This window comes from Coenobita brevimanus, chromosome 108 (genome assembly GCF_032717465.1).
Source record: "Coenobita brevimanus isolate Jiangsu-jjx chromosome 108, ASM3271746v2, whole genome shotgun sequence".
NCBI lineage: Eukaryota > Metazoa > Arthropoda > Malacostraca > Decapoda > Coenobitidae > Coenobita > Coenobita brevimanus.
The window spans coordinates 1,066,346-1,092,715 of NC_137061.1; the positions used below are offsets into that span (position 1 = coordinate 1,066,346).

Below are 26,370 nucleotides of genomic sequence, written 5' to 3' on the forward strand. Positions count from 1 at the left end.
CTCTTTTATTAAACCATTCTATAAAGGAAGTTGAAGAAACTCATTAAGTTTATCATATTTTTCAATCCAGTTTAATTCTGTTACCAGAGATAAACTTATGTTTATTGAACTTTAATTGATTAATTTTTCTGATCCAGTTCCCCCACCCATAAAAAAAAAAAAAAGAAATACAATGTATGTGTTACTTTGCTGTGTAAATGGTGTTTAAATTATACCATACGTACCGATATATTGTTATAATTTAAATGAATTTATACAAAAATTAACACATCATTTGTAATAGGCATCTAATGTCTTGAAATATTGTTAATATAATTAGTACTTCTTGCAAAATATTAATATCCCATGCGTTCCCTTCCTCCTGTCTGAGGGAAGTGGTGGGTTATGGAATATATGTAGGGCAACCCCATATTAGATGAAGTGTTTGCCTGTTAGTGCTCTCACTCATTAGCTCATATGTAGTTTGTTTAGATAACATTGTTAGTAATAACTAAGAAAGCTCTGTGTTGTATACTAACATGTAGAGGTGATTCCCCCCCCACCCATGCCAAGTTACTATCAAGTAAGTGATGGCAACTCTCAGGGTAAGTGCTGAAGGGGAGCCTACACTTGGTGACCCTGTGCATCCTGGGTGGAGCAGCTGCAGTGTTTACCCGGGAGCCAAACCTTTCCGTATATCCCTACACCTCAGTGTGGGAAGGGCCTTGGTCTGACCCAGGTGAGGCACTGTCAACCACAAGGGGGTGCCAGATCCTTACATGGTGTATGTATTGTGCTGTACTGTACCTGTAGGAGGGCCCCAGAGAAGCAGTTGTTTACAGTGGTTATGCTCAGCCAGACAGACTGGGATTGAGCAACAGCAACTCTCAGGGAAGATAGTAATTGAAGATCAAACAGAGATATTTATGATGTATACAGTATGCGTGTGTTTAGTGCATTAACAAAGAGATTTATGCCGTGCGTGTGTGTGTGTGTGTATTTAGTGCACTAACCCGTGTGACTTAACCCTGCAGCCACATGGCAACACATCCCAACAATGCCAAGTACCCAGACACAATGGCTGTGACTTTTGATGAGAGCAACCACAAAGTTACTGCTGTGTACAATGACCATTCCATGTATGTGTGGGATGTCAAGGATATCAAAAGGGTAGGTATACATTGTCATATGTAAGACTTTTTAAAAATCATTCTTATTATTATTGCAGTATACAAGCACAGTATATATATGAAAGTTTCCATATCATTTTAATTTAATAGTGATTTTTACATGTGTGTTTCTGTTTGTTCTGATAATTTATCATGGATATTTTGAAAGCTGTATCAGTTGGATGCATTCTATTTATGAAATTGAAATTCGCCAATACCTTTTCCCCAGATGAAGATAGCTAGATTATACTGATTTGTAAAAAACTCAGCCTATCCTTCGACACTCTAGGGTCAAGCAACAACAACAACACCTGCACCAGCAATTGCATGAAAAATTCATGATATATGGAACACATTCTTGACTTCTATAGTAACAAGGATCACTAATAAGGATCACTGTCTAACTCTCATTCTTGCAGTGTTAAGTTAGCAAATTTCACTCCTACAATACCTATCCCACTGTACAGCTCTGCATGTAGAAAGAGTTATAGATATTGATGATGATACTGATGATGTTCCAACTTTCATTCATAATACATCAGGTTGGTAAGTCCCACTCCTACCTGTACCACTCGGCTTGCATCTGGGGCGTTGAGACTTATCCGCCAGCCACCGAGGGGGTCAAGGGAGTCGTGCCTCCGGGGTCGTTCATTACCTGTTCCTCTGACGACACCATTAGGATTTGGAACATCGACCCTAACATGAATTCCAACACTCTGTACAAGCACAACATCTACAGTAGTGTGAGTACCTGTTGTAGTATAGTAGTACTAGGAGTAGTAGTAGGTACTGTAATAGTAATATAGGTAGTCGCAACCCTCTGCTGTAGTCATTTTACTTTTTTTCTTTCCCAGGATATGCCTGGTGTTGTACGTTTAATGTATTTCACTTGCAGTTGCATTAAAACTCATGTAACAAGTATTTATAGAGGTACTTAAGGTCGTTCAAATATTTTTTTTTTAATTCACATTTTTCTTCTTTTAGTTTTCTGGGGAGTACAGTACTAGTGAATATTTTCAGAAAGGACTGGTGTGTGTGACAGAAAAAAATATCATCATCATTATGTAAGCCTGTGTTGCCCCATGAATAGCGTAGGAGTACGGGGCTTGGCAGTTGGTCCCGACAAAAAAATAAAATTACAAAAAAAAAAAAAAAAAAATTGTTCATTCATTCATCATCTAATCCAGTGTTGCCCCATGAGGAACATAGGAGTTAAATAAAATGAAATAAAATTAAAAATGTTGTTGGCTCATAATGATGGTGTTTATGATATTACTTACTGATTTCTGATACTTTTTAAGCCTGATTGATTATTTGTTTGCTTGCTATGCTTTTGCTTCTTTTAGGATACCTCTGTGGTAACCTTAGTGCTGCTTTGAAGCCTTTTTTTTTTAGCTTGGTTGTTTGTCATGTGAACATTGTGATGCAGGACAGAACAGGGAGCCTTCTTTGGCTGTGTGGAGAGGATGGAGTATTGAGAGACTGCCTGGGAGAGTGTTGGTGCATGTGGTGCAATGAGGAGGGGAGAGGGGATACTAAGGATGAGATGAAGGAATGGGATGGAGACATATACATGAGAGGGTGGTGTGATTTGGAGAGGGAGGCTTGTTGGCAGAAGACAGGGTGACTTGGAGGTGATTTGTTTGTGGCCATCCCTTTAGGGATTAAAGCCTCGAGCAAGTGATAGACAAGTAGATAGAAATGCACTTTATAATTAATCATAATTTATCAGATTTGGGATTGAGGAGCATTTGTATGGTATGGGAAACTCCAGAACCTGGCAATACTGGTGTCACCACATGAAGATGTTGCTCTTCAGCATCTGCTGGTGCATTGGTCCAGCAGAACTGAAAATTAAATTTTACTTGTGAACACAAGTAAAATAGGTACATTACTGTACCTTAAATTGGTACTGTGCCCTTGCACTTAATGTCGTTGTATGCTATGCATTTGGTTTTTATAGGTATTCATACACCTTGCAATGAAATTTCACTGCATCAGACGTATTGACCAAAGCCATACATTTATTCTCCTTTACATCTACTGTGATTCTGTTGTGTCCTGTGCTGCAGGAAGTTATAGTCCTTGCTAATTTTAAGGCAGTGGAAAAAGAACTACAGTGGTGAATTAAAACATACATTATCTTCCTCCTCCTCAACTGCCTTACATGATTTCTTGGCAGCAGTTTGCCATATACCTTGCTAGTTTTGAGGCAGTGGAAAAAATTGATTTACCACAACTGCATATCTATTTTTACTCATGTTTACCATCATACAGTTCTTTCCTTTGCTGCAGTATGCTATATGCTATGCTAGCCAGCTTTTCTCTCCCGCATCCAATGTAGGAACTGCTCAAAATCTTGTACGTGGACCCTGAGCTAGGTTTCCTGAAGGACACCGATGTGAGTCCTCAGGGGGCAGACCGAAATGACAGCTCCTATGACTCGCGTAATGGCGTCCGATGCATCAGAGTCAGTCCAGACGGCAAGCATCTAGCATCTGGGGACCGTGCTGGCAACATCAGGTAAGAATCAAGAACAAACAGGAGAGGTAGTGGCCGAGTGGTAAGGGAGGTCATCTGGCATCTGAAATTATGTGAGTTCAAACCCAGGCTGGGATAGGGAGCTGTTTTATCTACTGAATTCATTAAAACAGTCTGTACTAATTTTCCACAAGACCTACCAACATGTCATAAAAAAAACCCTCTACTAACAACAGTGTACCAGCCCTGATGAGTCAGCCTTAGCATGTGTTGAGTATGTACAGTGGGTATTAGGGGAAATATGATGACACATGAAGGTGTGTGACATGTAGGAGGACTGCTGGGCTGTAAGAAAGAGGTTGATATGCTTAAAAAAAAAAAAAAGTTACTGCAATTAAAAGTTTCATATGGTCTCTTAACCTCTTTTAAAATGATGACGAACATATCATTTTCTTTTAGATAGGAAACAGGTGATGCAATTTAGATGTTTCTAACTGTATTGTATATGTAGAGCCATTAACATAGCACCGATTTGTTACCTCCCAAGGGTAGTGCAGTAGAGCCTCCCAAATCTGAACATCTAGTTTCCAAAGAACTGCACTTTCCATTTTTTCTTTTTTTTAAACGTAAAAGGAGTTTGTTGGTATCATCTGTCCTCACACAATAAATGCATATTTGAAGACAAAATTTATTTGTGGACAAGTATATTACTAATAAAAGGTATTTCATTGCATATACTGTTCGTGGTTCTGTAGGCTGTTTTTTGCCTGATTTTCTCATTATTATTTCCAAAATATCCCATTTGCTATAAAGCCATTGAACCCAAGCAATTCAGATTTGAGAGTATGTACTGAATATCAAGTTTCAAGACACTCTGTACAGTACGGTACATGGCCCATCCTGAACTTAGATACCATTACCTTTCTATAAAGCTAGTATGTTTCTTGGTATACAGGGTTCACGAGCTGCAGTTCCTAGATGAGGTGTGTAAGATTGAGGCCCATGACGCAGAGGTGTTGTGTCTGGAGTATTCTCGACCCGACACTGGACACAGCTTTCTGGCATCAGCATCACGTGACAGACTCATCCATGTCTTCTCAGTAGATCAGGTAAATATGAGAGAACCTACTCTTTGTGTTAGTTTTAATATGAATGAACCTTAAATAGCTGTTGAGGTCTGTAGAGTTGCAAGAGGTAGACTGAAAAAGACTTCTAATGAGGCCATAAAGAGTGTGTGGCCACAGGGTTAAGTGATTGAACAGTGAGGCTGCTTGAGATTCAGTAACATGGAGAGTGGCCCTTTGGTGACCAAGGCCATTGCTTGCAAACTTGTTAGAACCTTTATAAATGGGGAGGGAGGGGGGGGGGGCATTTTTCTGTATTGTGCAGTAAAGCGTTATGGAATGTCTACAGAATGATGTGATATAATTTTTGCATAGTTGATATTTGTATTTTTTTTCCATGTAGGACTACAGCTTTGTGCAGACCCTGGATGACCACTCTTCAGCCATCACGTCAGTGCGATTCTACCAAACCCAGGGATCCCTTCAGATGGTCTCGTGTAGTGCTGACCGATCCATCATCTTCCGCAGTGCGACCATGGTATGACTCAGTGAATATATTATGCAAATACAGTACGGAAAGTTCTTGGTGTATGTTTTTAATATCACAACTTTTTCATACATTTGATGATGTTAATTTTGGGAATGGGCAGATCAGTTGTATAGGTACTGTATTGCAGGAGAACAGAGTGATGAATCAGACACTATATTGTTGTACTATTTTTTTTTTTAAATCTCTTGATGATGATAATTATGATGATCATCGTCATTATGCTAATGGTGACAACTTTTTTTTTCATTTACCAGAACCCTCAGAATGAAATATGGTTCTCCCGGGGTCACAACGTAGCGGGTAAAACAACTTTATATGATATGGAGGTGAGTATCTTCTATTTTGTGGCTTCTTGATGGAATGGTGCAATAGATGACTACACTGGGAGTCAAGCAGTATGGTTTCATATAGTCTTCAGTGTTCTTTTTGCAGGGTATGCTCACTGTCTCACATGCTACCACCATCCTAGATCATCCTATCCATATCTCATCTAGTCAGTCTCTCGTTGTCCATCTTCCTCACTGTATATTTCCATTTTGCGCAGGTTGACCATGGGCAACGACACGTGTTAACAGCCTGCCAAGACCGCAATATCCGTGTTTACAACGTCACCACTGGCAAACACTCCAAGACCTTCAAGGGATCCATTGGGGACGACGGCACACTGATAAAGGTGAGGCAGAAAGTGAGGGGTACATGATTATAGAGGATGTCCCGGGACTTGATGTACCAATATTAGGAGATGAATCAAGGGCTGATTGTGAGTAAGAAATTCCATATCCAAATGGATCCAGTTCTCAGCTGTTATGGAGCTGCAGTTACTGATGTCCTCATGGGTGAATCATGAGAGAGACCATGAATTTTCTGGGTTCTGCCTCATCCCATCTCATAGATGGTAAATAGGGCAGTGATGATGATGGTGATGATGATGACTTTTAGTCAGTTTTCTCAAGCATTTGATGACAATGAAGTTGATGTTGATGATGATTGTAATAATGACAACTATTTTAACCACATTTCCACATCATGCCCTCTGCAGGTTGTACTGGATCAGAGTGGAATCTATGCGGCCACTAGCTGTACAGACAAGAACATGTGTATATACGACTACTATTCAGGGGAGTGCATGGCCACGATGTATGGCCACTCTGAGCTGGTCACTGGTCTAAGATTCACCCCAGATGGACGCCACCTCATCACGGTGTCGGGTGATGGATGTATTTTCCTGTGGAGGTGAGGGGATGTTTGAATCAATATAGAAGAAAATATCCCAGTGCAAGAAAAGAGATTTGGATGATGGTGATGATAGTATAAAAAAATAAGTCTAGGTATCATTTGGCACTGTGGGGAGAATGGAGAACAAGAGATTGACTAAGAGAGTGTATTTGAGTTAGAAGGAGGGGGAGAGCAAGGATGAGGTAGAGGGATTGTTAGATGTACCCAGAGATAGTCTGGCTGTGTGGAAAGAATGGAGAATGGGGGATTGACTAGAATAGTGCATGTGAGAAAAGTGAGGGAGGAGAATAAGGACAAGTTGAAGTGACGGGGGAGAGATTTTGTGTGTGTGTGTGTGTGTGTGTATTAGAGGAGGAGCAGTGGACAGGATTTGTTTATGGCCACTCCCTGTAGGATTAAGGCATATGTGTATAAGTAGAGAGGTAGATAAATACAGATGATATTGACAGGGATTATGACAGTGCTGTAATGGTAATAATGATGATGATGATGATGATGATGATTCTTCTCTCCTCTCTTCACAGGATGCCTCATGACATGACACAGACAATGACGGCACGAATAGCCCAACAGGCAGAGCGAGCAGCTAGGGAGAAAACAAGACCTGGCCGCCAATCAGTGGACAATGATGAGTTTCGACCACCCTCTGCAGAAGTATTCGACCAAAATGCCAATGAACAGGATGACCCGGACTATAGGTAAGCAGGGTGATAGGTTAATTTTAGGGTGACGATAGTGATGATGATGATGATGTTGATAGTGTTAATGATGATTGATGATGATAATGATGATTTTCCATGTTCTAGCATGAATGAGTGTCTGGCCCATTTGACCGACAATAGGTAAGCAGACTAAGAGTTTAGTGTTGGTATGCTGATGCTGATGATGATGGTGGTTAATAATGATAATAATAGTAATAACAATGATAGTAATAATAATAATAATAATAATAATAAAAATAATAATAAAAATAACAACAACGATGATGATGATGATAGGTGGTAGGTAGGGGTGCTCATCATCCACTCACTCAGTGTGGTGCTGCTTTGGGTGTCTGCCCTTTCCTCCCTTCCTTCCTTCCTTCCTCTTCTGTCTCTCTTTCTTTCATTCTTTCCTCTTCCTTTTGCCTGTGGGTGACTACACTGAGTGAGAAGCCAAATGGTTTCCTGTGCACCAGGAAACCATTTACTATGTCGGATGGTAACCATAAAACCAAATTATGGCACCTAGTGGTTTAGTGGGTAATTAAGGTGATCCAATCGGATTGAGCCTGTGCAGGTTTATATCCAAGGGGTCGTTGGGGTTTATTGCTCATGTAATGCTACTCAGGGATGAGCGAGGCTGGTCACTTTCATCTTAAATGTCAGGACCAACCTACTTAGCCCCGAGCTCCTATGCTTCTCACGGGGCATCATGGAATTGGATGATGGATGGATGGATGATGATGATGATGATGAGGCAGAGGGGGGGGGGGAGGAAGAGGAAGAGGGGGAGTATTAGGATTAAGTTGAGGAAACAGAGAAGGTACAGGAGAGTGAGAAGAATGATAGAAAAATGTAATTTCATCACCATAGGAGTCACATTTAACCTGAATAAAATTAAATAACTTATCTTTCCATGTGATATGTGTAGGTTCAGCATGGGGCAGCTACCTTTATGGGCCAAGAAGCAGATGACGGAGCCTACAGGTGGTGGTGGGGCGGCAGGTGACCGTGGCGGAGCACCGGACATGCCCAAGGGTCGGTGGGCACAGAGGCTACACAACAACGCCATCACATTTAAGAGTCACTACCACACGGACTCAGTTATACCCTTCCCTGCCAGAGGTAAGACATTTAACATGGCACTAGTACAGTACTAGATTGTGGTATGCATCTTAGATTTTTTTTTTTTTTTCAACAGTTTCCAGCAAGTGTTAGGAAGTAATTAATTGTTTTTGGCACTTGGTTTAGCTTCCAGTTCGTAGAAAAGAAAACATTTGCTGTGCTATGACCACCCTCAGTTGCGGGTTTCCCAAGAGGAAGCATGGCATCATATACAAGTTTAACCCATTAGGTCCCAGGGTTACTCTATGTGTAGTGTGATGGACCCTGGCTTATCCTTTTCTTATATGGAAAAAGAAGTTTAGATGATGATGTAGATGATGGTGGTGATGTTGATAGTAATGATACATCCTCAAAACAACCCTCCTCTTTACCCTCAGAGAAGCGTGTTGCTGACTCTGAGTCCAGCAAAGACAGCTCCCTGGAGGACAGTGTTGGTGTACACAAACAGTACCACGGCCAGGAACCCACCACAAACAAACAGGTCAGACCGATGTTGATTTGTGTACTCACTTTATTAGTGGTAGTGGTGCTGGAGAGGGATTCCTTTGTGTGGTGGTACTGATGTTACTGGGCTGTGGAGCTGCCCAGTTATACAAACATCCATCAGCTCCCTTCCTATCTCCCACTAGGAGGATGTTGAACTGCAGGAGGAGGACAATTTAAGCCTGCAGTCCACTGGATTCATTTGTCAGATGATCCCAGTGGACTGCAGACTGAATCTACCATCCTCCTGTAGGAGAGGTATAGGGTGGTATAGGGAATAGTTTCTGTCAATAGTTTTGCTTTTAGTTGGTACACTCAGTGCGAACCAACTAATTGTCCATAAACCCACACCCTCTCAGCTACCACCCAAGACTCTTACAAGGTTGGTGTGAAATTTATGAAAGGAGTACATACATAGGAGTGCATAAAGAATACAGATAACAGGAGGCCTAGTGGCCTGTAACAAGATTATAAAAGAGAGAGAATAAATAATGCTACCAAAATCTAATCATTGTGGAGGAGAAAAGGATAGAGTGCACTATTGACTGAGGGGTTGAGTGTATAAGCCCAGCCAAGGTCCATTGGTTGACATCAGGAAGGTTATCTGGTCACAAAGTGGTACACTCCAATAACGTCCCCTACATAGGGGCAGTGCCATCACCCCATGGGAAGTACATGGCATAAAAGCATGAAAAAATTGTGGACATATTGTTAGAAACCATTTTAACAATAGTAAGAAAAATTGTTTACCAATCAGAGGTGTCTGCTAGGAGAAGGTGTGAATATATGGACAGGTTGAAAGGCATTGAGTATAGTAACATAGAGAGCTGCGTAATACATTGTTTTTTGGTACGCTTTGTCAATAAAGTGTCTTGACTTTTTCCATCTCCACATTTTCAGTGTTTTGAAACACTGAACAAAGCATTAAAAATATTCTTTAGTAACATCTCATATGTGTATATGCATATAGTTCATATCAGTACATATAAAGAAGAAAAATTATACAGCATTTGAAGTACATTGCATTATCCATTCAGATACAAAAAAACACTGGCAACAATACTTCTTACTGTGAAGCCATTGATTACCTGGACAGACATACTTTTTTGATCAAGTACACAGAGAAAACACAATGGTCCCTCACTATTTGTGGGTTTCCTGTTGCCACCTTCAGTTATTTGTGTGATACCATAATAATCCTCTCAACATACACTACTTGGATTACAATGACTTGGCCTAAACCTGCCACCATTACATCTTGAATGATAAACTTTAACAGTAGATTAACAACAGAATATTATGCTAGTCATGAAGAAGTACTGTACTATGGAAATAATGTAGGGCCATAACATTGTCGTTTTCTGCCAATTCTATACATGAAATTAGCAACAAAAGGACAAAATTCTTGGCCAAGTTAAAGTGGGGGGGAAAAAAAAAAAAAAAAAAAAACAGCAACAGCAACAAAAGCAAAATTGAGTGTGTATCTTGGGATGATTCATGATTCATTTACTACGCTGGGTGGTAACCATACAGCATAGCCAAAACATATGCTGGATGGTCTTGTGGGTTAAACTGCACCAACCAGATGTGGCATATTAGGGTTTACGTTTGAGGGATGGTTGAGGTTAAATGCTCCTATAATACCACTTAGCTGGGTGAGGCTGATCACCCTGAGTAGGCTACCCCTGGGACTCTATGCTCCTGATGTGTTAAAAAAGATTGGATGATGTATATATGTGTGTACAGTATGTTAATTATTTGCAGAAATTCTCGACTTAGATTTATGTACCATAGCTTCTGTGAATAGTAAGGGACTACCACATCTCCTGTACCTGATGCATGTCATCCACCTCTTTCATCTGCCTTGACCCTCTCCCACCTTACAGGATGAGAATGCCGAGCCTGAGTTTGTCCCTTGTCCTGACAGTTTAAAGGAAATTATTAGTGGGGAAGAGTCTTTTCAGGTATTGAGATTTTTGTGTAGAAAAGTTGCATGTGATATTTTTCTTCTTGTCTCACTGTCCTTTTTTTGAAGTTTGAAGTTGTGTGAATGATATTTTATAAAACTGATGCAAGATTTTTTTTTTTTTTTTTTTTCCCCCATCTTCTTGTCTCTCTTCATTGTTTCAACTTTTCGGCTTTGATATTTTTCAGTAGAAAACTAGTGCATGTATTTTTTTTCTCCTTCTTGTCTCTGTCCTGTCTCTGAAGTGTTGTGAATGATTAGCAAAATTTTCTTTGTAAATACACTTCTTTGACTTTCTGCTTTTGAGTGAGATTTTGCTTATTTCATCATTTTTATACACTCAGTTTCTCTCTCTTTTTTTTTTTTTTAAATATTAATCTATCTATCTACCCATCTTTTGCTAGATGCCCTAATTCCGTAAGGGGTGGCCACAAACAAATCGCCTCCATGTCGCCCTGTCCTCTGCCATTTCATTGCCCTGCTCCCAGCTTATACCACCCTCTCTCATATACCTCTCTACTCCATCTCACCATCTTATCCTTGGCCTCCCCCTCCCTCTTACCCTCCACCTCACTCACATACACGCTTCTCGTCAGTCTCTCACTCTCCATCCTCTCTCCACATGGCCAAACCACCTCATTGTGTTTCTCCTAACACTTCCCATCACATCCACATCCACACCACAATGCTCCTTCACTTTCTTATTTGTCAGTCTGTCTCTCCATGTGGATCCACTTGCACTTATATACTTTGCCTTTTAGCCTAAAAATTAAAATTTTTAATGGGAACTAAATAGGTGTGATTTTGATATGTATTATTTATTTTACATTGTGCCAACACACCAGTTTAGGAATTCAGTTTTCCAATTTGTATTTTACTACATGACAATTTAAGTCACTCAGTCGTTGTTGAGGAATTAATATTTTCAAGCACTATACCTGATTTGATGTAGAGCTGCCTAGTGCCTCTGTCAGCTTTTTTGCTCTTTTTGTGTTTCTCCCATCTTTCCTGCCACAGTCATTACCCAGTTTTCCACTTCAGGTAACACTACATTGAGTGACACATCTAAGCTTAATCCTCCCAGGCTCCCTTGACTAACTCAGCTGAATGAAATTGTTTGGCATTAGTTGGAATATAACACTACACACACTAAAAAAAAAACATCTTTCACTCATTCTGTTTGCTGACAGTAACCACATATTTGATAACATTCCCTCAGGGCTCACCACCCACCAAGATCACCAGCAGGAAGCGAGGCAGTGAGGTCACAGGGAGCCACAATCGGCACCACACTGACGAGAGTGACGGCAGCAGCAGTCAGCGCATCGATGAGGGCGCCACTGACCACGATGGTGATATAGAGGACTGCAGTGAACATGATGACGAAAGCACAGAACACTCACACCATCTCATGTACTACCCTTGCAATGATGACACTGCAAGGTAGGCCTGTTGCAAATTATGTTTTTTTTTATTGGTACCCTCCTTCCTTATTTTTAGTTTAAACTCTTCTCTCTCATCCTCCCTCTATCTTTCTCATCTTCTTTGTGTGTGTGTGTGGTGTGTGTGTGTGTGTGTGTGCAAAAAATGATGATAATGATGATAGAGTTATAGTTTTAATGTTGATCACTAAGTGAAAATGGCATTTTAGCTAGACAACCTGGGGACATCTAGCCAAACTTAATACATCATTACTCATTGGACTGAATAGCTTAGCCCTGGGTCCCTATGCTCCTGATGGGGCAGCATAAGATTGAGTGATGATGGATGAATGGTTGATCACAGAATATGATTAAAAAGACATTCATGGCCCAAGAGGGTGATGGAGTGATTTCTAAGCCTTACCAGTGCATCTCTGAGACACCTTATCTGAGTGATGGCACATAAAATTGTTTGACATAAGCAGATTAAGAGAATTGCCCCCATTGTTTATGTAACAATAGATTTTTCCCCTTAACCTAGCTTTTCATCCTTACGCAGTTTACTTCATATAGGTTAGTGGCAGAAAAAGACAATAATTTGCCCACGGATCCTTTCCATAGAGCTTCTTCCTGACTAGCATCATATTCTAGTGTTAATATGTTGTCACGTTTTAGCATTGAAGATGGAGAGATGGCAATTTTAGGCCAAACTAAAGTGAGAGGAGTATAACACTGCACATTTTTATTCTATCAGTGACTTCACGGTGAATGCTATGGATGTGGAGGAACTACGTCGGTCACAGAGGCGACATAGGAAAGCACGGCCAGAGCGACCTACTGACATACCCTTAGTCTCGGTCTCAGGCTCTCAGGACTCAGACGATGATGATGAGGTCGGTGTTTGTTTTGTTTATTTATTCATTTATTCTATTTATTTATTATTTTTCTTGCTTTCTAGACCCTGCCTCACCCCATCCTTAACTGGGAAAGGGGTCTGCATGGTGATGATGATGATGATGATGATGATGATGATGATGATGATGATGATGATGATGATGATGATGAGGAAGAGGACAGTGAATATTGTAACGGTTGTGGCAGTGATGATGATGATGATGATCAGTATTTAAATTTCAACCATTTCTGTACCCACCCAGGTTTCAACTCCGAGTGCTGACACAGCTGAGCGCAACATCCTGTCCATGCTGAGTGTGAGCACTGAGAGTATAGACCGTGTGGGCCGACGAGAGAGCTTCCTTAAGACCAACTATGAGAGTCTGGAAGGCGAGGCAGCTAGACCCGAGAAGGAAGTTAAGAATAAGAATAGGTGAAGCATAGTACTAAATTTCTCATTGCAAATTATGCAGTACAGTAATCCCTCGATTATTCGTTTGTCCATTATCTGAACAATCCATTATCCAGACGCTGTGCTCTGGCTGTTCTAGACCATTATTCATACATTTTTCCATTTTATCCAGACAAAATGCCTGCACACGGGTGGAGGTTATGACTGAGCGAACATTTTCACCCAGCAGGGCTGTTTTTTTTTTCATGTTTTTTTCATGTCATCATACCCTGCAGTGGTGATTGCTTGTCTGTGGTTGATGGGTCTGCTTGACCATGGTAATTCCTTGGCTGTGGTTTATAGGCCTGCTTGACCAGACAGAGTAGTGTAAAACGCCAGGAATGAGTGTTGTATGATATACTGTAGTGGCCTTTTGCAGTGGCTCTCAGAGTTGGGCGTATGTTTGAATGGGGTCTAGGGGAGAAGTCCATTATCCAGATGGATCCTCTATCCAGACGTACCTTTGGCTCTGTTACATCGGATAATCGAGGGATTACTGTATTTGGGTATTATGTAATGTTTACTTGATATTACCAGGCAACGAGAATAACTCCAGTGATGTGATAGACGTTGAACTGACTTTAGCTAATTAAGTAGTACGAGATGCATAAGTGTGGGTGTTTATGCCTGTGATACAGTGCCAGGATTCTGGGGGCTTGAATAGTGAGTGAACGAGATTGTGGCCCATTTAATTAGGCAGTCATTTGATGAGTTTCTCTTCTGTTAGATTTTTTCTAGCTCTCTGGACCCTACCTCATCCCTTCCTGAGGTGGGAAAAGAAGTGTGGATGATGATGATGATGATGATGTACGTATTTCTTAAAGCATTTATGGTTTATGTCGGCTAGTATTTGTGAATCAACATTTCAAATGTCGTGGTTCTTTTATAGAGTGCTGTGTCATTTACTATCATTAATAACTTGTTCTAATATATACGTCTGTGTATTTTCTTTCAGCATATCGTATAAATTCAATGCAAGAAATAAAGATACGCAGATGTCAAACAAAAGAGAAGAGCTTCTTAAAAGAATAGAAGAAACCAGGAAGAAATTGCAAAGTGTAAGTAATCGTATCATCTACAGTGTTTTAGAGATATGTAATGTTAGGTTAATTTTGCAATATTTAAAATTTCACTGTATTTTCTTTATACAGTGCATTGGGCATGTCTGTTCCTTTCCTCCCAGATGCATTATATAATGAATAATAATATCTGTGAGCTGAAGTAGAGCCTTCACATGGTGGTTCTGTGACCTTGGGTGGAGCAAGTGCAGACTCCACCCAGGAGCCAAACCTCCTTGTAATTCACTGTGCCTCACCATGGGATGGGCCTTTGTACAGCTCTTGGTGAGGTGCTGTTTACTGTAAGGGGGCACTGGATCTCTAGACTGTGCATGTATTGTACTGTACTTGTAGGATGGCCCTGCAGAGGCATTTGGTTTTATGATAGACAGGTTTGCTTGGCCAGACAGGCTGGGATTCAGCAATAACAACCCATTATCTGGGAGCAGAGAAACATACCAGACCTCTCTCATCTTATAAATGTTAACCAGCAGAGATTATGAGGAATAGAAGTGGTGAAGTACTAGGTGAACTTTTAACCCGACTATGAATAATTTACATAAATAGTATTAGTATGTCAGTAATTCAGATAATAGTACACTTTGTCTTCTATCTAATTAGTTATGAATCATGCTTAACCCGTGGATTGCGCAATTACCTTTTTTTTATTCCACCCCATGGTGCACGGAAAATGAAGGAAAAAAAAAAGATTTTTTTTTAGTTTTTGTTTATTATGAACTTGAAGTTAAACATCCAGGGCATCATCTGGTGAAAAGAAAAAATCTCTCTCTCTCTCTCTCTCTCTTCGTCTTTGCGTAAGGCAATGTGTAAGTTTATGTACGGGAGTAGTGAAAAAAAAAAATCCATTTTTTTTTTTTCCTTTAATGTAAACTTGAAGATAAACATCCAGGGCATCATCTGGTGAAAAGAAAAAAATCTCTCTCCGTCTTAGCGTACTGCCATGCGTGAGTTTGTGTAGGGGTCGTTTTGTTTACAGTGATGCATGTCCAGCACAGCATGAGCTGTGGCTCACAACGTGATGCATCCCAGCCTGAGCTGTGGCTTGCAATCCACGGGTTAAGAAATGAATAATATTTGTAAAGTGAGTCATGTTATGATAATGATGATGATGGTTTAAGTTTGTTGACAGTACAGATAATATTACACTGTCTCTTTCATCAGATCGGTTACAAATCAAACTTGAGAAACAGCAAGAGCATCTCGGACCTCAGCAACATTCCGGAGAAAGACACTTCATACATGTCCGGCACCCAAGGTAATGGCCGTTCCTGTGACCGCACCCCTTTCCACCTCACCACCACCCACCCGCAGACTTACGTACCCCTCACAGGCACAAATGACTTTCCAGAGTTGCTTCCGGCTAGCGTTAAGAGCTCAACAGAGGGGGTTGCAGATGTGGAGAGCGGGGGTCTTCCGAGATATTCTCCTTGCAACGTGGCAGAGTTAGAATCTAGCCGTGTTTCAGACTTAGCAGGCTTAGGAGGGAATGCAGGGCAAGGTACGGCTGATGAGATACTAGGGAAACTGAGTGCTGGTGCTGGGGTGGGTCTTTGTGCTGTGAGTAATGGTGTAGGGGCTAACTTAGAGGTGGGCAGTGCTGTGTTTGATGGGAGTGCCGTGCCGAGAGACCAGCAGAGAACAGGTAAGCAGCTACTGGCACAGCTTGAGCGAGACCTCCTGGAGTTTGAGCGGCTGATGGGGTACTCGTCTTCACCACCTGAAGTGGACACTGATTCACTGGAGGAAACCTTGCGTAGCCTCTCCCTACTCAGTGCCCATGAGCCGATCTTCCAGCAGCTACGCCAGGCACATCGAAGCAGAGCTGATGAGGATTCTGACAGTGACACAGTAAAGAGTGAGACCTCAAACTTCAGCTGTGATAGTTTGGAGGACAAGGAGGAGGAAATCGAGGGTAAAGGTAAGCCAGAGAAGGACCAGGAAATGAGACCAGAGCCTCAACCGGCCCCACAGTCAGCTGGAACACTGACCTTTCCCCGTCGCAAGAGACAGCGTTGGCAGCGGTTGTCCCTCGAAGGCGTCAGTAAGAAGCTGCCTAATGACTATGAGGCCGATGTTTTCCCTACAAATGAGGGACCCGTGAACTCGCACACCCAGGTTTTCCGCACTGCATCTGACACTGCCTTGGCCAATCCAATTCTGGCACCCACTTCTCTAGCCTCGACATCGCAGGGCACTTCTGCCTTGGCTGGTAGTGATAGTGGCCACTCGGATGCCCAGACACCCACCAATCCTCCGTTCTTCTCTGTTAAATCCCCAAGCCACAGCCCCAGGGATAGGTGTTCTTCAGTCCCAGACTCTGAGGAAATAGGGACTAATGTGGGAATGGAGGGATTATTAAACAATGAGGGTAGCAATGGCAGAGGGGGATCTGTCTCGACCGTGACTGTGGAAACTCACTCCTACAGGTTTGAACAGTCTGCCCCTGTGTCCTTCTCCCTACCTCAGTCTCCAGTCTTGGAGCATCTGAGGCAGGGGAGCAGGGATCCTTCTCCTCGACGTCACACACACCGAAGCCATCCCATACTTCCTCCGGCTTCACATGTTGCCCCCGAGGACTTCCCAGTGGTTCAAGCTCAGCCCCTTCCCCCAGGCCCTCCCCCAGCAGTCTATTTGCCTACGTCCCAGCCCTCCCTAGCCCCGGGACTATTCCCGGCCCCAGGGAGGGCTCACCGGGTCCTGTTGGCCAAGAAGGTGACAATACAGCAAGTCCTCCCTTCCAAACGTAAGCGATGATGGCGACCTTTTCGAAGCCTGCTCTCAGATTTGCTGACAGACTTGTGATTGTTTCTCTCTTGTAACTGTGATTGAATTATGTAGGAAGGATAAGGACTAGGGAGTGCAGAATATTCCCTATTGTCTCTTCTTCCTTTTAAAAGCAGTAGTAGTCATAATAGTGATAGTAGTATTAGTTGTAGTAGTATTAATAGTATTTTACTACTACTACTACTACTACTACTACTATTACTACTATTACTATTACTACTATTACTACTACTACTACTACTACCACCACTCCTACTCCTACTACTACCACCACCAAAATATAAGAATAAAAAAATCATAAGTTACAACAAAGAATAAGTCACAAGTGTGTTTTGTGAGTCTGAACCTCGGCTGCTATCTGGCATGAGGAATGACCTACCCGACCACTCACCCCCAGCTGCCCTCCTCAGTTCCTTTTTATTTACACTAAACTGCCCATTTTTGTATATTTCTTTAATTTTTCAGGTCTGTTATTGACGTATTAATTTTTATGCATGGTTATTGATGGTACTTTTTTTCTTTTTAATATGCTTATTCTTTTTTTTTAGGCCTCTTATTTTTTTTAAATACCGTATGTGATTTTATGAAGATATGATTACAGCCATATTTTTCTTATTTTATCATTAACTTCTTCAGCCTGCGCAACATTATCTAAGTTGAATATCAAGAATAGATAAATATAGTAAATAGATAGATAAGTACATAAATAAGAGATAGATAAGTAGACAAGGAAAAAAAGGAAGACAATAAGGTTAGCTCAGGCTGAAAGATAATATATTGTACCTTGAATTTCCAAAGCATTATAATACATGTGTGTTCTGCTTGTGTGTGCATTTTGTTTGTTGTTGTTGCTTTGTGAGTGTAGCATGTTGTTGTTGGCATGAGTGCTGTTAGTGTCAGCCCCAGACCTCTTAACCCCTTTAGTTCAAGGCCATAGTTTTATTTTGGTTACCCCAGATATTTCATATATATATATATATATATATATACTCAGCTTAAAGATAATTATCTCTGTAGTTGGTGTGTTTTTATCTAATGGAACTGGGCCACTCTCTGAACTGACTACTAAGTCATGGTTACATGAAATTCATTGAGCCGTGTATGAAATAGGAATGAGTCTCCTTGGTTACTATAATTCATTCATTTTAACTAAGCAAAGATTTTCATTCTTCAGCAGCTGATTTCCTGGTAGCCCATTTGCAGAATAAGACCGTAAAAGTACTCAGCACACATTCCATGGCACTTCCTCATGATTAGTAATTTAGTTCAGTATTCTAGGGTATATCTTGTCACAGCACAGCATTCAAGGTGGAGAGATGGCAGTTTTATGTCTAGGTAAAGTGAACAGATTATAGGCAAGTCAGCTGCCCATTCTGACAGCACTAGACAGTCAACCAAGCTTAAAGGAGTTAGAAATTTTTTGTCAGCTTAGAGCAAACCAACTATAGCAGTGAAGGGGTTAATGAAGACCATATCTAACTCCTCCAGTTCAGGAAGTCTCTCCTAAGCTGAATAATATTTTCTGGGAGTAGCAGGAGTTAAGCATTAAGTCCTTGGATTGAAAGGGTTGATATATTTCTTTTATCCTTATTATACTTCATCAACAACTTGATGGTCTGATTTGAGTGCATTTGTTTTGTAAAGCGTTTGTGTTTGTTCTCATAAAGCTTTCATGTTTGTTTTGTAAAGCATTTGTGTTTGTTTCGTAAAGCATTCGTGTTTGTTTCTGAAAGTGTATGTGTGATGTAGCCTTTGTGTGTGTGTGCATGTTTTTTTTTTTTTTTTTAACTTCCCTGCAGCACTTTTGTACAACGCATGACGGATGGATTCAGATCATTGTGAGTTTATGTATTTACTTATCTATTTATTTATTTACTTGTCTGGGTAAATCTCCAGGTATTAAAACTACTGTATTATTAAGCAAGTGCAAATAGCCCAGAGCTAAGAAACTTGCACCCCCACAGTTAATTTTTGTTGACAGCAAGGATAGCTGTTTGTAGGTCTTTTGATAACTAAATTCTTTTTTATCGTACATAGTAAATTGGGTAACTTTTGATAACTGCCTTATTTTGCGGTGCTGTGACGATTTTTTTTTTTTTTTTTTAATGAAGAACTATATGTGAAATATATTTTGTAATTCATTTTTCAAGTCAATGGGATCCATCCTTGTGATTGTGTGAGTTGTATTTACAGTAGTTTTTCTTATTCTGTAAACTCCATTGCCACAATGATGTCTGTCTCATTTTATTTGTGATATCTCCAAATGGTTTTAGTGTACATAACTCAGGAGAGACCTTGAATTAGAAGGCTTAGATAGAGAATTAGAGACTTACTAGAAAAGTGTATATAACTGAGCTGGAGGGGAGAGAAGGAGGGGTAGATCAGGGATGAGATGGAGGGATGGAGTTGAGAGGTATATTAGAAATGGGGGTGTGAATTGGAGGGAGGGCAGCCAAGTGGCAGAAAACAAGGTGGTGTGGAGGCAGTTTGTCTGTGGCCACCCCTTACAGGAATAAGACACCTAACAGTATGTACGCAATAGCTATCTAGTTCAAAAAGTCTCTCTGAAGCAAAATAAAGCCATGTGAGGGTAGAATGAATTTGTGAGAAAAATGACATCATCGCATATAACGGCTTAACCAGTGAATGCAACTCTTTTGAGGGAGCAAGAACTGAGGCATCTGAATCCAGCGTTTAGCATGTGTGTTGTTGTTGACGTTTGTAGATGGTGGGAGTGGCGACAGTGGGTTCAGCAGCAGCCCTGGTGGTGGCGGTGGCGGTGGAAGTGTTGGCGGTGGTTTGCGCCGAGCGTGCTCACTTAGCGACCTCACCAACCCTGGGGCACCTAGACGCCTGCTTCCAACCCCACCCGCGGGTATGCTTGGACCCGCTTCCACCCTTACCCTTCGCTGCTGCCCTTGCCCACTTCATCTTTTATTGCCTCATACTCCTTTTGTCCACTTCCTTTTCTATTCTTGCTTGCATTGTCCCTGTCTCTTGTGATTTTGAATTTCTGTTACTTTTAGTATAACCTTTATTGTCAACTTTGCTTCTGTTCACACTCATACCTTTGCCACTTTCGTATCCACTCTACCTTTTTTCCATTTCCGCCTCCCCCATACCCTTGCTGCTGCCCACATTTTTGTTTTTCCTTCCCATATGTAGCAGTACCATCACCACCCTAATTTTGTCATACAGTAAACCCTCTATATAATGAACTAATTGGGGGGAGGGGTGGGTTGCTATATCCAAAAGTTTGCTATATACGAGAGGTTGGTATTTCCGAGAGATTACTGAACTCAGTTCGCTATATAAGGGGAGTCGTTCAGTCCTACGTGCTTAAACATAACCTAAACTCTCTGAAGTTTTACATGCAGAATTCAGTGGCACATGATGTATACATGTAAATACAATACTATATGAAGTTGTACATATAAATACAATACCTATAATAAGAATACTCTGTATAGTATAATGTAATTCTGATGATGATGATGATGATGAATTCTGTTACAGTAAACTTACTGTGCCAGGAAGGAATGCTGTTGTCATCGTGGGCTGATTCCCAAACTTCCCCCTCATTTAGTGACCTTTGTTCTCAAAATCCAGGGGAAGTTAGGTCACGATTTTGCCGTTCGTGATATCCGAAATTCGCAATACCGGGGTTTGTTACGTCAAGGGTTTACTGTACTTATTTTTCCCTTAGTACACCCACCAGTCATAGTTTCTGTCCACTGCTACTTGTACACAACAAATCATTTGTCCTTGCCTGTTCCTTCCTGTAATGTATCTTATTTCCTGTAATTTTTTTTTCAGTTCCCAGATTTTCACCAGCCATAGTTTGTCTTCACCCTTGCTTTCACTCTCACCCATATCTTTGCTACTACTCTCATTTTTTTTTCCTCCATTCTTATCTTTATTATTGGCACTATTGTAAGAAAAAGCATTGGATTGAAGGGGCTGATTTGATTGGCTGTATAGCATCAATATTATCATTGTCATCATCATCATCTAATCCTGTGTTGTCCCATGAGGAGCATAGGAGCCCAGGGCTAGGCAGGTTGGTCCTGACATTTAAGATGAGAGTGACCAGCGTCATACATCCCTGAGTGGCATTACGTGAGCAATAAACCCCAACCACCCCTTGGATATAAACCTACACAAGTTCAGTCTGATTGGAGTGCCTGATTTACCCACTAAACTTCCAGGCGCCATAATTTGCTTATATGGTTACCACTCAGCATGGTACTGTAAATGGTTTCCTGGTGTACAGGAAACCATTTGGCTTGTCACTCAGTGTAGAGCCACCCACAGACAGAATGAAGAGGAAAGAATGAAAAATATGTATATATGTGTTCTTGTGTTGCTTCAGAATTTAATTTAGTGTACAGTACTTCATTAATGCATAACTTTGTCCTGTACTGCTTTTCATAGACTTTACACAATGAAGTTGCTGTGCTTTGTTTATATGCAGTTTTGTGCTGTTAAGTGGAGTACAACCTACAGAGTGTCCAGTGGCTTGATATACTAATTTGAGGCATTTCTTAGGCAGATGTGGAGTAAACAATGCAATATCAACACGAGTTCAATTCTCTACTGTTATGGAGCTACAGTTGCATATGACGTTAAGTGTGGATAATGAGGAGGACCATTTTTGCCCATAAGGTCATTAGTAATTATAGCTCTTTAATGATTAAGAATTAGACCCATGTTGATATAACATTTCCTACTTATAATTAGCCCTAGAATCACCTCTGAAAGTTAGTACGTCCAGTTCTGGGACACCCTGTATACGCTATGCTTTGTGAAACTTTGATTTTTATTATTTTTGTTGAATTATTTTATGATGTTAATGTGTTAAAAGTGAATCAGTAAAATAAAATGCCAATCCCATTTAGTGCCATTTGGAGTCTAGGGGTCCGAGGCTAGGCTGACAAGTACACCATTAAAATTTTCTTTCATGGGAACACTCTCCATTCTCATCTATAGTCTCAGGTAAATTTGGTAGAGATCCTAGAATTTATTTAAACAGGGGGCACAAAGGTCTGAATAATCTCCCATTTTTTTAATGATAATTTACAAAACATGGTGATGAAGAAACATGTCCAGCCTTTATGCATCATTGCTAACTGTTCTATGTAATGTGAGATGCAGGCTGATTGCATCTACCAAATCAAGGTGTTCCATAAATGATAGTTAGATGTAAGGGATGTTTGCTTACACTTTGGTGCTCTAGCATCATGGCTCTTAGATTGCTCGTAGTATTCATTGTTATATTCAGAAGCCAGTATAGAGAATTAAGGTTTGATCTTAAATTTTTATACTTTTTTTTTGTAATTTAAATATAAACTCTCCTCTAGTTAACTTCTACTGACTTTCTCTCCATCCATTCAGACTATCCTGTTAACTTCTGCCAAATCTCATCGTGGTAATTCATTATTTCTGTTTTTTCATACTCTGTCCATATTAACTTTTGCTAACTTGCCATCAGTTAGTTCAAGCTCTCCCCCTCTTAACTTCTGTTAATTCAAAATAATTAAGTCTCTTCTCGTAATAACTTCTGCTAACTTTCCTTATGTTCATTCAAACTCTCCTTGTCTTAACTTTCCTTCATTTAACTTAGATTCATACTACAGTAGCATATTTTGTAGTACTTTTTTTTTCAGCATTATTGAATCAGTGTTTAAGCACACCTAATTATTTTTTTTATAGACACCTTTGTTTATTAATTATCTTTTATTTTATATTAGGTTTGTACAGCTGTATATTAGTGCCTCATATATTCCTTGTGCATAATATTGCTGTAATATTTCTTTACTTACAATTACCACTGTAGTGCTATTTTTTTACTATGAATATTGTTGACATTATTGCTATTACAGTACTGTATTGTGCATGTACTGTGTTGTATTTTTTCTGTGTTATAGCGAGTTTATTTGTATTCCTTTAGCTATTTTTTTTTTCTTTTCTTAGAGCATATTGTTTGATGTTGCTTGTTCTAGTGCTTTGGTCATTGTGTTTCCATTTGCTAATGTAAATTACGGATAGTGTACCATCATTATTATCCCTGTTGTTTATTGTTCATACATTAGTAGTGATAGTATTTGTTGGGTGGGAAAGAAACACAGGTCAGAGCTTGAAAATAAGGAATTCAAGCTCTAGCCTGTCTCTGTCTTCTACTCAACATTTCCTCTTGTCATAATGGATCATCTACATATTGATGGTATTTTGCACACTCGGTAGCCATAGTTTCTGCTACTCAGGGCTGGAGGAAAGTCTTAGGCTGGGATTCACACCAAGGAAGGACCTGTTCTCTAGTGATAGGGAGTGTTTACACCAACTGCTTTCTGGGACGGGTGTATGCATGCAGGAGTTTTGCATCAGTAACCCATACAAGCAGCCCTACTGGATGCAAGTGGGTGCAGGCAGGAATGTATATGGGCTACAGTAATGCACAAGTCCCACCTGTGCCAGTAAGTGCATTTGGTGGTAGTTCAGTGCTTTATTAGACTAGACAAGGAGTACTGTAGTTTGAGATAAGATTGTTATGTGCAGTCTGAAAAGAATTACCAACAGTAGGTCTTTGTTTGGTGTGAAAGCCTGGCTGTGACTTTCCTCTTACTAGTTCTTGGGGTAGACGGTATGCAGATACTATAGCTCATGAGTGTAGTAACTTAGAAGGTAAAGTATAGTTATAGGTTAATAGGCTTAGAAAATAGTGCCTGATTCATGAAAATTAAATGTTTGATCAAATAATTGTCAAGTACGTGTTTGATACAGTAGTTCAAAAGTATATATAGAATATTAATTTAAGACTTTCATTGAGCGTGATGAAATTGGTGATTGATTTTTGCAGTAATGTCAAGTACAGTTGTGGTAATTCAAAAGTATATGAAAAACAGTGAAATTTAGGAGGTTAATGAATTAATGTTTTGCTCAGTACTTTTACTTATTTGGGAGTATGAATGAGTTAAATAGAATTATGTTCAGGTTATTCTCCAGTGTTTCCATCATGTCATATACAGTACTAAAAGATAGATATATATTGAGGATCATTGAAGATTAACCTCCTCTTTTAAGTAGCTTATCTTTTATTTTATTCTCACTACCCTCAGGTTATATTCAGCTTAGGAGGGACTTTTCAGACTGAAGGGTTAGATGTAGCCTTTGTTTACCCCTACACGCTGGGGGTTTTCCGTTGTTGCACGTTCCTCCCTATGGTGGATATCGGTGATGGAAAAAAATACCCTAACTTCAAACCCTAATATCTGCCAGACTATAACAGCTAGAGAAAAAATTAAAGCTACATAAGAATCATCAACTCTTCCTCTTTCAAATGAAAGTATCCCCATGTCTCCAGGTGGTCCCGTTGATGAGTAAGGATAAGTTAAAGTTAAAAGGGTGGTGGGAAGACACTTGCAGCTATACAGTACACGTCAACTGGCGTTGCTCCACGCCCAAAATCGTGACTGCTATACACGTCAGCCAGCGGTTAGGGGTTAATCCATCACTACTTGAGATTCATTCTAAGTAAAATAAACTCATCTAGAGACAGCAAGAATAAAATAGGGAAGCATCATCAGATTGGAAGGGTTGTCAGTCCATCCATCAACAGTCTAGGGGCTTAGGGCTGTGGAGCATACAGTATTGTAGAGTATAATTAATATTGGACCTGAGACATATTGATTTAGATGGTTAATAGTCATAGACACCTTTACAGTATCAGTCAGAATTAATTTTGTACCGGACACATATACAGTATATATAAATTATAGGTACCTGTATCAATCGTAGTTGCTTGTATTAGTCATATTTATTTTCATGCCTGATACATATATTATAGAATCAAGTAGTTAGGAGTCCTAGGTATGTGTATCATGTCAGTTATAAATTATAGTCACCCATATCATTCATAATTAGTTCCTTACCTGACCTACCCTCATATCATTTAGCGGGAGGGAAGAAGTCGGGCAAATCTGGCGGCAGCAGTAACAAGACTCCCACTCGCTCCCATGGTGGAAATCTCTCTCGCTCCAGCTCCATAGGGGTGCTCAATCAGGTGGGTCAAAGGTTTTACTCTAAGTTTCACTTTTTTTTATTTCACTGGTAAAAGGCAGAGGAAGGCTGATTTTTTGTTTTTTTCTTAACATTGGACCTAAGCAGTTTGAATATGAGAGTTGGGACTGTATTTGATTAGACTTATCATTATACATAGGCCATATTGTATGCATGAAGTGTTGTCTGAATTTCAAGAGATTAAAATGCTAACACAGTTCATTATTATTTTTTTGTTGTTTACAGAGTGGAGAGGAGACATCAAGAAGTGAGCGTCCGATGCGACCCACCATTGCCTCCATGAATAAGATGACACCCAGGGCACTAAAGAGGAAAGCGTCCCTATCTCAGGCTGTTTCCACGGGTATGTGTGCTTGCTCTGGGTGAATAACTAATTATTTAAAAAATAACACCATGCTGCCCGTTAAGGAATCCTAATATTGGGGTTGTCCATGGAACAGCTGATGTTTTCTATGGACCGGAAGTTAAACCAAGTGCCATAACTGCTAATTACTTCCCAACAGCTGCTGGAAGCAGTTGGAAAAGATGAAGTTTGAGATATGTAATAAGATTTGTAACTGTGAGAGTTGATTGGACTTTACTCTGTGTGCAGTGTCCTGTTACCATGTTACTGGTGCATTGTTACTGTTACCATGTTACTGTTACCATGTTACTATTACACTTTTACTGTTACTTTCTAGGTGACATCCGGCAGTTCCATGAAGATTCAAGTTCAGAGGATGCCTCGCCCTCGGACCACAAGAACACAAGAAGCCGATCCCATGGTGGAGACAGGTGGGTAAGGGGGACCTGGAGAGAAGGGATAGGGAGATTTGGGTGAGGGGGAGATTGATGGGGCAAAATGAGAGAGGCAAGTAATAGGAGAGATAGATGATGGGAAAGAGGTGGGAGGGAGAGAGGGGCAAAGACGG

General features: G+C 40.4%; 1 protein-coding gene across 1 annotated transcript in view; it reads left to right on the forward strand.

The window, feature by feature from the left end:
* The window catches only part of Wdr62 (WD repeat domain 62), a 67,307-nt gene that overhangs the window by 36,447 nt on the left and 4,490 nt on the right, over positions 1-26,370 (forward strand). Inside the window, exons 8-27 of the mRNA XM_080285778.1 lie at positions 1,014-1,149; positions 1,691-1,891; positions 3,493-3,671; positions 4,585-4,738; positions 5,097-5,231; positions 5,498-5,569; positions 5,788-5,916; positions 6,283-6,476; positions 7,004-7,177; positions 8,112-8,305; positions 8,683-8,786; positions 11,974-12,197; positions 12,930-13,068; positions 13,333-13,502; positions 14,476-14,578; positions 15,761-15,854; positions 20,109-20,258; positions 23,647-23,798; positions 25,685-25,802; positions 26,140-26,233. Of these exons, the coding sequence (XP_080141904.1) occupies positions 1,014-1,149; positions 1,691-1,891; positions 3,493-3,671; positions 4,585-4,738; positions 5,097-5,231; positions 5,498-5,569; positions 5,788-5,916; positions 6,283-6,476; positions 7,004-7,177; positions 8,112-8,305; positions 8,683-8,786; positions 11,974-12,197; positions 12,930-13,068; positions 13,333-13,502; positions 14,476-14,578; positions 15,761-15,854; positions 20,109-20,258; positions 23,647-23,798; positions 25,685-25,802; positions 26,140-26,233 (2,916 nt within the window). The remainder of the gene's footprint in view (positions 1-1,013; positions 1,150-1,690; positions 1,892-3,492; positions 3,672-4,584; positions 4,739-5,096; positions 5,232-5,497; positions 5,570-5,787; positions 5,917-6,282; positions 6,477-7,003; positions 7,178-8,111; positions 8,306-8,682; positions 8,787-11,973; positions 12,198-12,929; positions 13,069-13,332; positions 13,503-14,475; positions 14,579-15,760; positions 15,855-20,108; positions 20,259-23,646; positions 23,799-25,684; positions 25,803-26,139; positions 26,234-26,370) is intronic.